Source organism: Grammomys surdaster, unplaced genomic scaffold, assembly GCF_004785775.1.
Source record: "Grammomys surdaster isolate TR1022 unplaced genomic scaffold, NIH_TR_1.0 125863, whole genome shotgun sequence".
Lineage (NCBI taxonomy): Eukaryota > Metazoa > Chordata > Mammalia > Rodentia > Muridae > Grammomys > Grammomys surdaster.
In genome coordinates this window covers 3056183-3071785 of record NW_021620689.1, presented here as the reverse complement: position 1 = coordinate 3071785, position 15603 = coordinate 3056183, and the positions used below count along the sequence as shown (strand labels likewise).

Below are 15603 nucleotides of genomic sequence, written 5' to 3'. Positions count from 1 at the left end.
TTTGGCTTGAAACCAGGATGTTCTGAGTACAGTCAGACTCTGGGTCCCATTTATATTTGTGTTTACTCCTCCTCCCACACTCCTCTGCGGGAAGAGCAAGGATGGTGTCTCCTAATGCCAGGAGAGTGTGAAAGTTCAGGATCTCCCTTTGGTCTCCACTGGCAGCCAGAGATGGATGGGGGAGGGGAGTCCATCTAGATAACACGCAGTTTCTGCATTATGCATTTACTGACTGCACCCTGGCTGGGTATGGGATACTACCTCCGTCTGACCTCAAGTGGTCTCCACTACTATTGTGGAATGGCATGGATAGCCTCTTTGATGGTGGATGTCCTGAGTGGATCTTGACACCTGGAGGGGAGAGCTACATCACGATTAGAGTAGCCTACTCTAGGCTTCCTACTTGGCCCATTGATGGAGTGAGAACTGTGAGAACCAGGCTGGAGTCAAGACATTGCTGTGCAAACATTATCTGTCTTTCTAGTACCTTTCCTAGTCTTTTAACTAAAGGAAGCAGGCTTTCCTCAGGACTTTCAGTTGTCACCATTACTGGCAGATTTGGGTTGCTTGGTGTCTCCTGTATCGATTCTGTCATGTGTGGGGTAAAAAGAACACTCAGGAAATAACACCAAGTTTCTTTGATCCCAAGGTCCCTAGCAGGTCTGTTTTCTTGTTCATTCTGCGTGTTCTATTTATACAGCATCCAGCATTTAGCTGTGCTTAGCAAGAGGACTCGGGAAAAATTTATCTACTCTGTCTTTCCAGAGGCAGAAACTGTCCTGAATATGTAAAAAAAATTTACCCAGGCATAGTGGCACAGGGCTGGAATCCCAGAAGTGGAGGGAGAATTTGGAGTTAAAGGCCAGCCCAGGGTACACAGTGAGACTTTGTCTCAAAACAAAACAAAAATTAAACTCAGCATCAAACAACACAGATTTTTTATAAAAATGTAGGCTTCTGATCTCTCATGAAACATTGGGGGATGTCACCTTAGTCCCTTGCTACTGTCTGGAAACAGCTGGCCAAAGCCAGGCACGACCCCTCCCCCCCCATGGGGATACCATCTATGCCAATTTACAAAGTGACCTCACACAATCTTCTCAAGGCCCTGCAGCTAGAGCTTGATGCCTCTGTAACAAAACCTGTATCATTCCCAGGAAGCAATGGCCACAGTAAATACTTAATGCCTGTCAGGAAGGGAGTTCCTGGCAGGATCTTTAAAGGATTTTGCTACATCATTGCAAAAATGTTCCCTGTCTCCTAGTGTAGAAACTAATCACAAAGTGTTTTGAGCAGTTACAATTTGTTTTTTTTTCTTGTTTTTTTGTTTTTTCGAGACAGAGTTTCTCTGTGTAGCCCTGGCTGTCCTGGAACTCACTCTGTAGACCAGGCTGGCCTCGAACTCAGAAATCCACCTGCCTCTGCTCCCCCAAGTGCTGGGATTAAAGGCGTGCGCCACCACTACCTGGCGAGCAGTTACAATTTTAAAAAGAAATTCCCTTCTCCTTCCTAAGGAAAGAGCTAGTCTAGTTCCCTTAAGACTCCAGACCCGCTCCCCCCTGCACCCCCCATCATGTGCACTGCGCCTGATTCGGCTTCTCGCCATGTCTTCTCATAAGACTTTCAGAATCAAGCGATTCCTGGCCAAGAAACAAAAGCAAAATCGTCCAATTCCTCAGTGGATCTGGATGAAAACTGGTAACAAAATCAAGTACAACTCTAAGAGAAGACACTGGAGGAGAACGAAGCTGGAGAACGAAGCTGTAAGGATTTACACAGTGACAAGACTGAGGGTTTATACTGAACTATGGTCATCGGTCAGCCCTACCAGATGGATTTCAACATTTTTAACCTGGAAACTTGCTTGTGTCTAAATTAGGGTGTCTGTCCAGTAATAAAATTTAGAACCTTAAAAAAAAAAAAAAGACTCCAGACCCAGATACAAGGTATGTGTGCTAACCCTTTAAGGCAATGGTTCTCAGCCTTCCTAATGCTGCAGTCCTTTAATATAGTTCCTAATGTTGTGATGACCCCCAACCAAAAAATTATTTTTGTTGCCACTTCATAACTGTAGTTTTTCTAAGCTATGAATATTAACATAAAGTATCTGATATGCAGGATATCTGGTCTATGACCCCTATGAAAGGTCATGACCCACAGGTTAAGAAACGATACTTTAAGGCTTTCTCCCTCTTAAGGGTCATCAAACAGGATTTGTTTCTCTGGTAGAGCTGAGTGAGCCATCTGCCTGAAATGATTATTTCAGTATTTCATCTTTACTGCACTCTGAGTACCATGGTTCTTCAATAAAGTGTAGCTGAGGATTAAACTTTGTAAATGGTATTTTTAGATGTTATTTAATAACTCTATTAGTTACTACTATGGCCAGGCTAGCCTCCCAATAATTGAAGCAGAGTCCTATGAATTTTTAAATCAGCTTCAGCACAATTACTGGGCGAATTAACCCTAAATCTATTTTTCTATGTGCTAGACTATCTACTTCCCCAGCTATGCTCTCCAAATATTTGTTGTTTGAGTGTCACCAGGGCTATTTCTGCGTGTCCTTAGGGTCCACTTCTCCTGTCCACGTGCTCATGGTCTATCCCTTCTTCCTCCTCCTCCTCCCTCTCCTCTTCCTCTTCCTTTTTCTTCTGCCTCCTTCTTCTCCTCTTCCTCCTCCTCCTTTCTTCGGTCTCCTCCTCCTCTCCTTCATGTGGTCCCTATCTGCAACCCCCAGCCCAGTAATTGAAATCTCACCTACCTGTATCTTCCCAGTAATTGGCTGTAGCCACTTTTTTTTTTTTCCTTTTCGAGACAGGGTTTCTCTGTATAGCCCTGGCTGTCCTGTCCTGGAACTCACTCTGTAGACCAGGCTGGCCTCGAACTCAGAAATCCGCCTGCCTCTGCCTCCCAAGTGCTGGGATTAAAGGCGTGCACCACCACCGGCCGGCCCTCCTTATGTCATCTTGATTGCTACTGATCTGTAGGGAGCTCTGACATTGGGAACTCTGAGTCCCCCAGTTACTTGGACACACACGTGCATGTGCGTGTGCGTGTACGCGTGTTCCCGCGCACAGCCTTTATTAACTTGGATTTTGTGTGAGAGAGTATACTGCATCTGACAGAGACTCAATATAAAGTCTTTTGGAGAACACTGTCCTTTTTTTTTTTTTCAATTTATTTTCATTTTTTTTTTAATTTTTAAATTTATTTATTTTTTTATTTTTGGGTTTTTTTCGAGACAGGGTCTCTCTGTGTAGTCCTGGCTGTCCTGGAACTCACTCTGTAGACCAGGCTGGCCTCGAACTCAGAAATCCGCCTGCCTCTGCCTCCCAAGTGCTGGAATTAAAGGCGTGCACCACCACCGCCCGGCGAACACTGTCCTTTTAATATAATTTTCCTTACTTCTTCTCTTTTCTTCTCTTAATGTGTTTTTGAGACAAGGTTACGCTGTGTAGCCCTGGTTGTCCTGGAACTTACTCTGTAGACCATAGACTACGATAGCCTCAAACTCATAAACATCCTCCTGCCTCTGCCTCTCAAATACTAGGTGTGCACTACTATTTTTTCTTTTCTTTTTTTTCTTTCTTTTTTTTTTTTTTTTTTGTTCCACAAACAAGTTGCCACTTGTTTTGATGTTCTTTAATTGCCTTCACCATGGCTTTTTAGTTTTCAAGTGGCCATTTTGCAATTTGTTTTGGTTTTGTTTGTTTTTTGAAAGAATCTTAATATGTAGCTCAGGTTGGGTTGAATTCCAGATCCTCTTGCCTCAGTATACAGGTTGTTTATTTGTTTTGCTCTTAAATTTACTTATTTTGAGACAGGTCTCACTAATGTAGCCCTAGATGGCCTGAAAGTCTCTATGTAGACCAGCTGGCCTGGAACTCATAGATTCACAGAGATCCTACTTCTGCCCCCTAAGTACTGGGATAAAGGCATGTGCATGGCCCTCCCCCTGCTGAAAAACATTTTGCTATGTATTCTAGCAGACTGACTTGGAAATCTCCATCCTTCTGCCTTAGCTTCCTGAGCACCAGAATCAAGTATGTGCTCCACGATTTCTAGTCTACTATTTAGAACTTTATTCACGAGTATGTGGGTATGTCTATGTCTATGTCTCGATATACAAATGCCTATAGAGGTCAGAAGAGGGCTTCAGATCCCCTGGAGCTAGAGTTACAATTCACTTCCAGTTACTCAGTGGTGTTGGTGCTGAGAACCAAACTTGTGTCCTCTGGAAGAACAGCAAACTTTTTAACCACTGAGCCTTATCTCCAGCCCCTACACACACATTAGGGGTCATGGGTGAACATTGGGTGTCTTCCTAAAGAACTCGCCACTTTTTTTTTTTTTTTTGAGACAGGGTCTCTCTTGGCAGCCCTGGTTGTTCTGAAACTCACTATGTAAATCTTGAACTCACCTGCCTTCATCTCTCGAGTGCCGAGACTAAAAGCATACACTGCCAGAACCATCCACTATGGTTTTGTATGTGAGTTCTGGGAATCTGAGTTCACATCCTTGTGCTTGTGAGGCAAGGCTTTTACCAAGCGAAACAGCTCGGGCCCTATTTTAAAATGCCTAAAATATCTAATACCTTAAACATTTTCAGCATTAAATCCAGAGGAAACATCATCCCAGCACCATGAAAACAAGCAAAAAAACAAAACAAAACAAATATAGGTATTTTACTTATGGGAGGTGCTTAAAAGAAATCAAAACCACAGAAAGAAAGAATGGTGGTTGCCAGGGCTCAGGGGAGAGAATGGGAACAGTCCTCTAATAAGCAGAGTTTCCATTTTAGAAATAAGAGTCCTAGAAATTGATGCCGTTGCTCTGGCGATGGCTGTGCAGCAATATGAATGTCCTTAATGCCACCCAACTGCCATTCAAGGGAAGAACTGGGAAGGGAGAAGGCTGGGGATTGGACCCAGTGTCTTTCACATACTAAGCAAGTGCTGTGCTAGTGAACGATATCCCCAGACCAAGTTAACAAATTAATGTACAACTCCAGCTTTTATATGTATGGGTGTTTGGCCTGTAGGGATACCTATGTACCACTGTGTGTCTGGGGCTCTGGGAAGCTAGGAGAGGACATCAGGTCTAGAACTGGAGTTACAGTTGTGAGCCACCATGTTGGTGCTGGAATTCAAACCTGGGTCCTCTGGAAGAGCAACTAACTAGTGCTCTCAACTGCCGACCCATCTCTTCCAGATATACTTTTATAATATCAGAGCTTTGAGTGGGTGAGTGTGTGTGTACCATGTAAGGTGAGGACTCTTGTGGAATTGGAGTTACAGAAAGTTCTAAACAGCTTGATATGAGTGCAAAGAAACAAACCCACAAGGGTTGCAAGGTCCCCTGCAAGTGCACCAAATATCTTTATGGCTGAGCCATCTCTCCAGCTTTACAACTATTAATTTTTAAAAAAGACAGAAAGATAGCTAATGGTGGTTTACTCTTATAATCCCAGCATTTAGTATGATCAGGAAGGAGGATCACTATGAATTCAAAGTCAACCTGGCCTAGTGATGTTATCTCAAGATAAAATAAGAAAGCTGGGCTCAGCTGCTGGCCTAACATGTCGATGCTGGGTTTGGGGAGATGGCTCAGTGGTTAGGAGCAGCTGCTGCTTTTGCATAGAACCTGAGATCAATTCTTAGCACCTACATGATGGTTCACAACCATTCATAACTCTAGTGTTAGGGGATCTAATGTCCTCTTCTGATCCCTGGGGCACCAGGCATGTCATATGACACACATACACATACACACACACACCACATTCAGCTGGTACACATTCCTACATGTAAGGAAAACAAAAACAAACCATATAACCCACAAAACACACCCCCTAGTCTGAATTAATTAATTAATTTATTTATTTACTTATTTTTTTTTTTTTTGAGACAGGGTTTACCTGTGTAGCCCTGGCTGTCCTGGAACTCACTCTGCAGACCAGGCTGGCCTCGAACTCAGAAATCCACCTGCCTCTGCCTCCCAAGTGCTGGGATTAAAGGTGTGTGCCACCACTACTCGGCAATATTAATTATTCTTAATATTAACTTTTAACCTATAGGGCCAGGCATTTCTAAATGCACAAAATAACTGTGGGCATTGAAATGGCCCAGTGGGTAACTAAAAGGTGCCTAACATCAAGCCTGAAGACCTGAGTTTGATCCCTGGGGCCCACAGAGTGGAAGGAGAGAACTAATCAATACAGGCTGCCTCTGCTCTCCACACTACAGCCATAGTGCCTGTGTGCTCACACATGTACCCAAAGTAAATACATCAGTTAATACGAGTTATTAAAAATAATCTGTGGCCGGGCAGTGGTGGCACATGCCTTTAATCCCAGCACTTGGGAGGCAGAGGCAGGTGGATTTCTGAGTTCGAGGCCAGCCTGGTCTACAGAGGGAGTTCCAGGACAGCCAGGACTATACAGAGAAACCCTGTCTCAAAAAACCAAAAAACCAAAAAAAACCAAAAATAATTTGTGAGTAGGGCATTGCGGCTCCTGTTTACAACGGCAGCACTGAGGAGGGTGAGGAGCAGGACACCTGGGCTACAGGGTAATATCCTGCCTGCCTAAGAGCACTGCTGACAGCTGCTGGGGTTTGAGGTGAGCTTACGTGAGGATATGATGCACTTGTGACGTAGGCTTGGGAACATCCCAGGTTACTACTTCTCAAGAAGGGAACGTGTAGAAGGAACACAGGAATAGCTGCGACCTTCCTCAAAGGATGTTCCCACACCTCAGAAAGTTCCCTGAAGATAAGTAACAGTTTTGTGCATTTAAATAACCTTGAACAGGCTGCCCTATGAAACAGCCTTCACTGAACTGCAAACTCCTAAGGCTGTTATAAAGGAGCTATGATAATAAAAATGAGCCTTGTTATGCAAATGGCACTAAAAGCTGGCGGGTCCCCGACCCCCTACTGAGTTTCTGGCTTCAGTTCTGGCATCAGGAGAGACAACTAGGACAACCTTTCATCACCGAAAAACATGGCCCAAAAGAAAACAGACTAAGATTGACTAATTCTTTATTTTTACATACTTGATGAAGGAGCATTCCTTAAACACATTTTCTCCAGTGGAAAACAGAGCATGAAAAGCGGCTTCCAGCTGCTCTGCTCAGGGCCTGGGCTCCTCCTTGCCTGAATGGTGAGGAGGAGGGGTGTATTTCCCCTCTTTCATTAGCTTTTCCCGCTGTCTCTTGATGTCACGCATTCGCCTCATCTGTCAAGGATAAAAAAAGCATTAAAGTAAAGGGAAACGGGACCCAGACAATAAGAGCTAGAGTCTACTCCTATCTTTTGTTTTGTTTGTTTTTTTTTTTTTTTAAAAAAAAAATTCCACCGGGCAGTGGTGCACATGCCTTTAATCCCAGCACTTGGGAGGCAGAGGCAGGTGGATTTCTGAGTTTGAGGCCAGCCTGGTCTACAGAGTGAGTTCCAGGACAGCCAGGGCTACACAGAGAAACTCTGTCTCAAAAAACCAAAAAAACAAAACAAAACAAAACAAAAAAAAAAACCCAAAAAACAAAAAACAAAACAAAACAAAATTCCTAGCTGGGAATTTACATGCCTTTAACCCAGCACTCAGGAGGCAGAGACAGAGGCAGGAGGATCTCTGTGAGTCTGACTTCAGCCTGGTTTACATAACCAGTTCCAAAGAGAACTCAAAAATCAAAAGTAAAATAAAATTCCTGTGCTGGAGCCTTTTTTTTTTTAAAGATTTATTTATTTATTTATGAATATACTGTCACTGTCTTCAGACACACCAGAAGAGGGCATCCTATCTCATTACAGATGGTTGTGAGCCACCATGTGGTTGCTGGGATTTGAACTCAGGACCTCTGGAAGAGCAGTCAGTGCTCTTAACCGCTGAGCCATCTCTCCAGACCCCCTGTGCTGGAGCCTTAAGGCAAGACTTTGTACATGCTAGGTAAATGCTGCCCCACACCTGGAGCAGAGGCAACCAGCCACGTAGAATAAATGGGATATTTTAGGTTATATCTAGTCAGAAAGCCTAGCTATATAGCCAAGGTACTTGTAAATATCTTATTCCTTCCAAGTTTGGTTTCTCTACTGAAAAACAAAAACAACTTTTTTGGAGACAGGTCTCACTCTGTATCCCTGTCGGCCTGTAGCTTACTATGCAGTGATGGGATTAAAGACACCACTAGACCATTCACTTGCTAAAACTTCTTGATCTCGGTAACGTGGCTATAAATTAAAAAGAAATCTAGATTTTCTCCCTGAACTCAAGAGATAAATAAATTCAGCTAGGTATAGTGGTGTACACCATAAATCCCAGCACTCTGGACCTTGAGGCAGGCAAATCTCTGAGTTCAAGGCCAGCCTGGTCTATAGAGTGAGCTCCAGGACAGCCAAAGCTGCAGAGTGAGACAAACAAAACCCAATCAATCACACACAAAAATATATTTGCAGGTATAACTGCAACACAGAAACAGACAAAATGATGGTCTAACGCCAAAGCTTCCTTCTCTAAGATTAGGACCCACATGTTATGCAATTCATTCAGCTAAGACCTTTTCCTCCCTGAACCTTTGGTCATTAATGAATGCCTCCACCTTCTTCTTCAGACACATGCAGTTGGTCACACTATGTTTACTGTGCTAGATATACAGACTTTGACAGCTTCTCCAGTGAGGGCTCAATGACTGTGAAATGGTCCCACTCCAAAGTTTTCTTTTTAATTTTGTAAAAATTATTTTATGTTACATATATGGGTGTTTTGAATGCATATATGTCAGTGCACTACAAGTGTCCAGGTACTTGTGGAGGTCAGAAGATGGTGTCAGATCCACTGGGAATGGACTTATAGATAGCTGTGAGCTGCCCTGTGGGCACTGAGACTGGAAGAGCAGCCAGTGCTGTTAACTGCTGAGTCATGAGCCACATGCAAAAAGTTTCAAGAACGACCAACCAAAGCCAGTGTGAATTCTTGCTTTATAAACTACCAAAAAGACAAGGCCTAAATACACACACAATTCTGGTTATAGCAGAAGACAGGCTAAGAAGACAAAGAACAGGTCCTCCTCAGATCCAAAGGGTCCTAACTGCCTACGTGCCAGGGTCTTCCCAATGACAACTGAGCAGGCACTGCCCAAAGACCAACTGGACACACTGCAGTTGGTCGGGGACTAGGGACTTAGTACAGTGACAGAACTTACCTAACATGTGCAAAGCCCTGGATTCCATCCCTACCAGGGCCAGAAGAGAGAGTGAGGGGGAGAGGATGGAAGTAATTCAGCTCCCATACCCATTATTTTCTCACCGTTTTGAACCGCAGAAGGCATTCCTCAAAGTCTTCAAACTCTATCTTGCACTCTTTCTTTGCCCGGGTAGCACCGATCGCATGTGCACACTCTATCCACTCTTTTTCAAAAGCGTGGCACCGAGCAGCATTCTTGTAGGGCTGTTCAGCACTTTGGAAATTAAAGTGACGGTCTAGGCTAATGCCCAGCTTTTTCTGAATATCAAGGAAAGGCATGGCTGTAAAAGAACATAAAGAAGACAAGAGTGTGATAAAAGGACACGCTCCTGAGAAGAGACGAGATAGTTCATCTATGGAGTCTGAGGCCCCAAACTTCTCCTCACCAAGCTTTTTGGTTTTTTGAGATAGCATCTCATTTAGCCCAGGCTACCTTTAAATCACACTGCAGTGAAAGATGGCCTTGATTTCCTCATCCTCCTGCCCCCATCTTCCAAGCGCTGGGATTATCAAACTCTTTTATTAGACAGGTTCTCCCAGAGTAATTTGGAGGCTTTCACAAAACTCATGGAATAGAAAACTAAAATTAAGCCGGGCGGTGGTGGCGCACACCTCTTTAATCCCAGCACTTGGGAGGCAGAGGCAGGCGGATTTCTGAGTTCGAGGCCAGCCTGGTCTACAGATTGAGTTCCAGGACAGCCAGGGCAACACAGAGAAACCCTGTCTCGAAAAACCAAAAAAAAAAAAAAGAAAACTAAAATTAATTTTTTTCTATATATAAGGATATTTTTGTCAAGGGTTAAAAAAATAGTTTTGACTCAAATAAACAAACAAAAATCAAAACAAAACAAAAAAAAACCAACAACCACAAAAAAAAAGGAAAATAAGTAATATAAACACACATTGTTTATTTACATTGTTCTATACGTTCTTTCCATTCTAATCTAGATGACAGGAGACGCTCTCTTCAGTCTCTCTTTTCCTAGAAGTAGTTTGTCCTAGGCTGGAGAGATTACTTAGAGGCTAAAAGTGCATGCTGCTCTAACAGGAAACTCAAGTTGGGTTCTTAGCAACCACTTTGGGTGGTTTACAACTGTAGCTCCAGCTTCAGGTGGATATGATGTCTCTGTATTCATAGAGCAGCTACGATCATGGGCCCATAGTCATACATCCACACATAACTAAAACTTAAAACATTTAAAAAGGACTGGATCCATTTCTGTAACAGACTATTTACCTCTATGTTTTTACTACTGGTTTTTGCTTTGACAGCAAAATCAAGCAGATGCCAGTTAACTGCTAAAAATAAATGAACAAGTCAAATTAAAAATGTAAAAATCAGGAACTTTCAAACAACTTACACAGACAGCTATAAAGAGATGGCTAGACTCTGGTGCCCAGTAGAATATATGACAAACATTAAGCAAAAAAGAATATATGGAAAAGACATAATAAAGTTGACATAGAACGAAATAATCCCAAACGACACAAGTGCTTAACACTGGAAAACAACACAGCACACACATCAGTATCATTTCTTTCTTCTTTTTTTTTTTTTTTTTTTTTTTTTTTTTTTTTTTGGTTTTTTGAGACAGAGTTTCTCTGTGTAGCCCTGGCTGTCCTGGAACTCACTCTGTAGACCAGGCTAGCCTTGAACTCAGAAATCAGCCTGCCTTTGCCTCCCAAGTGCTGGGATTAAAGGCGTGTGCCACCACTGCCCGGCTCAATATCATTTCTGTACGAAGAAATTCAGGGGTGAATTTAATTTATAAAGTTTTCTCCCATTCTTTTAGTCATTTACTGTGTATGTTACAGGAAAATAGGGGAAACAGCTCATCATAAACACTGGAGACCCACACCAGAAACCTGAGTAAGAATTTAGGGGAGGAAGCCTTTGGGAGAATAGAAAAAGTCCCAGTACCCACATAATTCACAACTGCCTAGTTCCAGAGGCGGATCCACATAAAACACACGCACACGCGCACACGCGCACACGCGCGCACACACACACACACACACACACCCGAGCAGTAAGCAGTGTGTTCCAATATGGCAATGGCAACAGAAGTTACGACAGTGAGTACGGACAGAGGCTGTGGAGCGGCTGCTGAGCTAGGTGCACAACAGGAGGAAAGCAAAGGGCTCAGGAGAGTGGGGGCCAAACCAGGATGTAGCGCAGGCCTTTAATCTCAACCCTTGGGAGACAGAGGCAGATGCTTCTCTGTGAGTTCAAGGCCAGCTTAGTCCACAGTGTGAATTCTAGCTAGGACTACACAAAGAAACCACGTCTCAAAACAAAACAAGCAAACAAACAAAGGAGCGGGATGTCAGGGTAGGAAGGAGGCCAAAGCAGGAATCCGGCAGAGGGCGGAATTACTCTGGAGGGCTGGAGGGGACTTAGTTGTGGGATGAAGGGAAGGCAGGAGGACACGCCCAGACCTGGGCCACCCACAGCGAGAGGAAATTTGTCAAGGAGCAATCCCTAGCAAAGCTTCTTGGCTGTGCGGAGACAGCAGCGCCTACCGCACTTCAGCAGTGCCCTTGTCAGGTCCCTGGGTGCAGTTCACTCACGACAGCCGGCTCCGGGAGGACGCAGGCGCCTGCCGTAAAGGAGGCCCGCAGCGCGACATCTACAGAGCGACGCCGTAAATCGACCACTGGTCGAGTCCCTGCGGGAACCGTAGAAACCAAGCACAGCGGTCTGCGCCTGCGCAGCCAGCAGCCCTGCCTCCAGCCTCTAACAGCTGATAAACTGACCTCCCCTCATCACTACTGCTCTGCCGGTAGAGTTCTCCCTTTCAGCACTGTCATAACAGTTGATTGTAGTGCTTCTTGAGCAAGGTCACACTCGAGAAAGAGTATTGCTTCCCTCACCCCAAGAAAATGTAGTGGTTAAAACTTGTGGGCCGTGACCCCAAACTCACTGTGGCCGTTTCCCTTTCTGATAATAAACATAACAGCCGGCTTGAGAGACAGCTCAGAGGTTAAGAGCTTTTGTTGCTCTGGGAGAGACCCCCGGTTTAACTCTAGGTTCAGAGAATCCAACATACTCTTCTAACCTCTGCAACACCAGGAGCACACACGTTACGTGGGTGCATATACATGAAGACAAAACACTCACACATAGAGTAAATCTTTTTTTGTTTTTTTGTTTTTTTTTTTTTTTTTGGTTTTTCGAGACAAGGTTTCTCTGTGTAGCCCTGGCTGTCCTGAAACTCACTCTGTAGACCAGGCTGGCCTCAAACTCAGAAATCTCCCTGCCTCTGCCTCCCAAGTGCTGGGATTAAAGGCGTTTGCCACCACTGCCCAGCTTGACATCAGTTTCAATTCAGTTAACATTTTCTGAGCTCTCAATCTGTATCCAGCCAAATATTGGCTCATTATGGAACTAGTGAACCATGCTCACAAAGTTCTAATGGCAAGGAACTGATGGGCACTCTTTCCAACCCACCCCTCTCCTTGTGCACTGTGAAGGCTTGCTCTGGCGTCTCATATACTCAATAGTCCCTTGCTAGTTACCTGGGGCTAGAACCCAGGACGCCATATGCTAGCACATACTTTATCACTGATCTACGCCTCCAGCCACCTTTGCTTTCTTGTTTCTTAGTGGGTACCATCTTTCCAGTCTCTTAGGCAGGTAAAGTCTAATTCCTTCCACAAGTTCTCAATGTATTTCTCACTTCTGGTGAGAACAGGACCATCATAAGAAAATGACTATAAAGGCATATGATCAATGACAAATGATCCTTGGCCTCAGTTTCAGGACTAATAATAGCAGCGGGAAGTGTAACTGGAGCCCTATACTCTGTCTAAAGGCAGAAACAGCTAAAATAACTCTATAGCTCCATCTTTTTTTTCTTTTTTAAACTTTATTTAATGTATGAGTGCTCTGATGCATATACATCCACCTGCCTGAAGAAGGCATCACATCCCCCTATAGATGGTTGTGAGCCACCGTGTGGTTGCTGGGAATTGAACTCATGACTTCTGGAAGAGCAGCCAGTGCTCTTAACCACTGAGCCGTCTCACCAGCCCTTCATAACTCCATCTTATTGTTATAAGAGAATTAAGGTATCAAATCTTCAAATCTTGCTCTTTTGTTTTGTTTTATTTGCTTTTTCTTTTCTTGTTTTGTTTTTTTTTGTTTTTGTTTTGTTTTGACAGAGTTTTCTCTGTATAACTTCCCTTGCTCCCTGGAACAGCTTTGTAGATCATGCTAGCTTTGAACTCATAGAGATCTACCTGCCTCTGCCTTTCCAGTGCTGGGATTAAAAGTGTGTGCCACTACTCCTGTCTATGCAAAATTTCAAGAGAAGCTAGAAATCTACTGTAACCCCAAATATTGCCTAGGCAACCTAACTGAATTTCCACTTTGTCCCAATCTTGTTTATCTTCGATGACAGGTTTGATGACAGGATTCCTGTAGGCAAGAAGTGTGGTGCGCTGCTGCGCATGCATAGTCTCCCTCCTGAAATCGCCATTAAACACCAGTAAGGCGAATGCCTGAGCAGCCGGTAACTGTCAAAAACTGACGCAGCCCGACGTGTCATATCTGCCGAGACGCATCAGCCAATAGAGTAGGGACACGCCGACCCGATGGGTATATAAGGAGAGCTCCTCTTCCCCTCTGGGTCTTTCCTCATTTTCATTGGAATAAAGCTTGCTGCAGAAGGATCCTGGTGTCCGAGTCCGTTCTTGCTGGCGAGAAGGTGACGCGGGTCACAGTTGGTGCCGAAACCCGGGAGCAGGCCGAACCATCGCCAGGCACCGAGGGAGACCCTCCGCTCGCGGAGTGGATTCAGAACTGCAGACAAAGGTAAGCTCTGAGAGGCATGTTTGGCTTTGATCTATTTCGTGTCCCTCCCCAGGCAGTGCTCGTTCTCTTCCTTCTGGTTTTGCAGGATGAGAAAAGCTGCTCGACTATAGCGGCAGGCCAAGGAGTGCTAGACGAATTACAGACCAGCATGTCAGAAACAGAGCAGGATAAGCGCTTAGGAGCTCAAAAAAAAAGGGAGCTCAGAAAGAAAAAGGAAAAAAAGGCATGCCTAAGAAAACAGACCCTTCCAAAGACGTTCAGTCCACGGAAGTGAGAGGTAGGGGAAAGGACGCCCTTGGGAGAGACGAAGGGAAAAGAAGCCTCAGAAAGAAATCTCTTTATCCGGTAAAGGAGCTGGAGGCCTCAGGGCTTGGTGGCTCTGAGTCGGAGGAGCTAACTTCCTCTGAAGAGGAAAGAGCTGCTTCAGGTGGGAAGAGCAGGGTTAGAAAGAATTGGAAAATTAAGAAAGCAGGGTACTGAGGTGTTACAATAGCTGCCTGCTACATCTCCAATGAACGAGATAAAAAGTTACATCTTGAATATGAGAGAGAGAGAAAGGGTTTTAGAAAAACAGTTGTCCTCTCTCTGAGCTGTGTCAACAAAAAAGAATGAAAAGGCTATTTCAGAGCTCATCTAGAAAAAGAAAGAAATTCGGGAGACGTCCTGAATTTCTCTTTATTTATGTCCTTCTTTGTTGTCTGTCCTTGGCGCGCCAATGTCCACGTGTTTGTGTTTGCTTTTTGTTTCATTGTCTAAATGTTCTGTGTTTGTTGCATGTTCAAAAGAAAAGATCGTTAAAACTGCTTGATACAACCTTTGGGCTAGTTTAACTTTGTTTTAAAGACAGTCTTAATATACACAGCAGAGGCTGATAAGCTACCCTACACCTGTAGCTAAGAGTTGAGCTGAGCTGAAAAAGCCTTTCCAGGAATTGACTGTTGGCATAAGCTGCTTTTAAAAGAAACCAATAGCTTTTTGGGTTTTATAAAGAAGCTAAGAGTTGTTTTGTCCTAGAAAAGTCTCGGTGACAAGGTGCTTTTCTCTTGAAATTACAGCTAGAAAAGGCAACAAATTTTGTTTGGTCTAAATATATAAGATGCATAGCCACTTCATTGTTGTTTCTGATTGGTTTTAAAAGTATAAAAATGTTCTAAATTATTGGGTGTGATTAGAAATTTACAACTTTGGTAACAGAAAGTTGGTGTAAAACTAACTCAGTGTTATAGTCATTCAGAAACCAGAAACCAGTATCTCTTCAATGAGATATTAAAAGCTGCTTCATCAAAAGAAACTCAAAATTATAGTTAAACTGCCAGTATTCCATTGGCTACAGTTGGCAGTTCAACTGTGAGTTTGGAATTCTTTGACTCATCCATGTTTATGGTTGAGAAGAGGATAGAGGAGAGTTGCCTATTTTGTCAGGAAGAGATTACTTGATTTGGAGCTCAGATTGGAGTAACACTAGTAAAAATCATAGTGCCATGATGAATGCCCAGGCAGGCATGTAGATTGGGATATTAACATGCTTCTAGGAGAAGGTCAGTGTGAAG

The 15603-nt window shown here is 43.8% G+C and overlaps 1 protein-coding gene and 1 pseudogene across 2 annotated transcripts; one reads left to right on the top strand and one right to left on the bottom strand.

The window, feature by feature from the left end:
- Positions 1–1603: 1603 nt before the first annotated feature.
- Positions 1604–2536, top strand: LOC114641045 (annotated as a pseudogene).
- Positions 2537–7023: 4487 nt separating this feature from the next.
- Positions 7024–11853, bottom strand: Ndufs5 (NADH:ubiquinone oxidoreductase subunit S5). Of its 2 annotated transcripts, XM_028790169.1 has the most exons (4): positions 11761–11831; positions 10475–10536; positions 9301–9518; positions 7024–7236 (listed from the first exon to the last, which is right to left on the bottom strand). In XM_028790169.1, the coding sequence occupies exons 3-4, from the start codon at positions 9514–9516 to the stop codon at positions 7132–7134; spliced, it is 321 nt and encodes a 106-aa protein (XP_028646002.1). In that variant the 5' UTR covers positions 9517–9518; positions 10475–10536; positions 11761–11831; the 3' UTR covers positions 7024–7131. The 2 variants fall into 2 exon arrangements, with proteins under 2 accessions (XP_028646002.1, XP_028646001.1); XM_028790168.1 differs by lacking the exon at positions 10475–10536 and having other exon boundaries at positions 11761–11853.
- Between the last annotated feature and the right edge of the window lie 3750 nt (positions 11854–15603).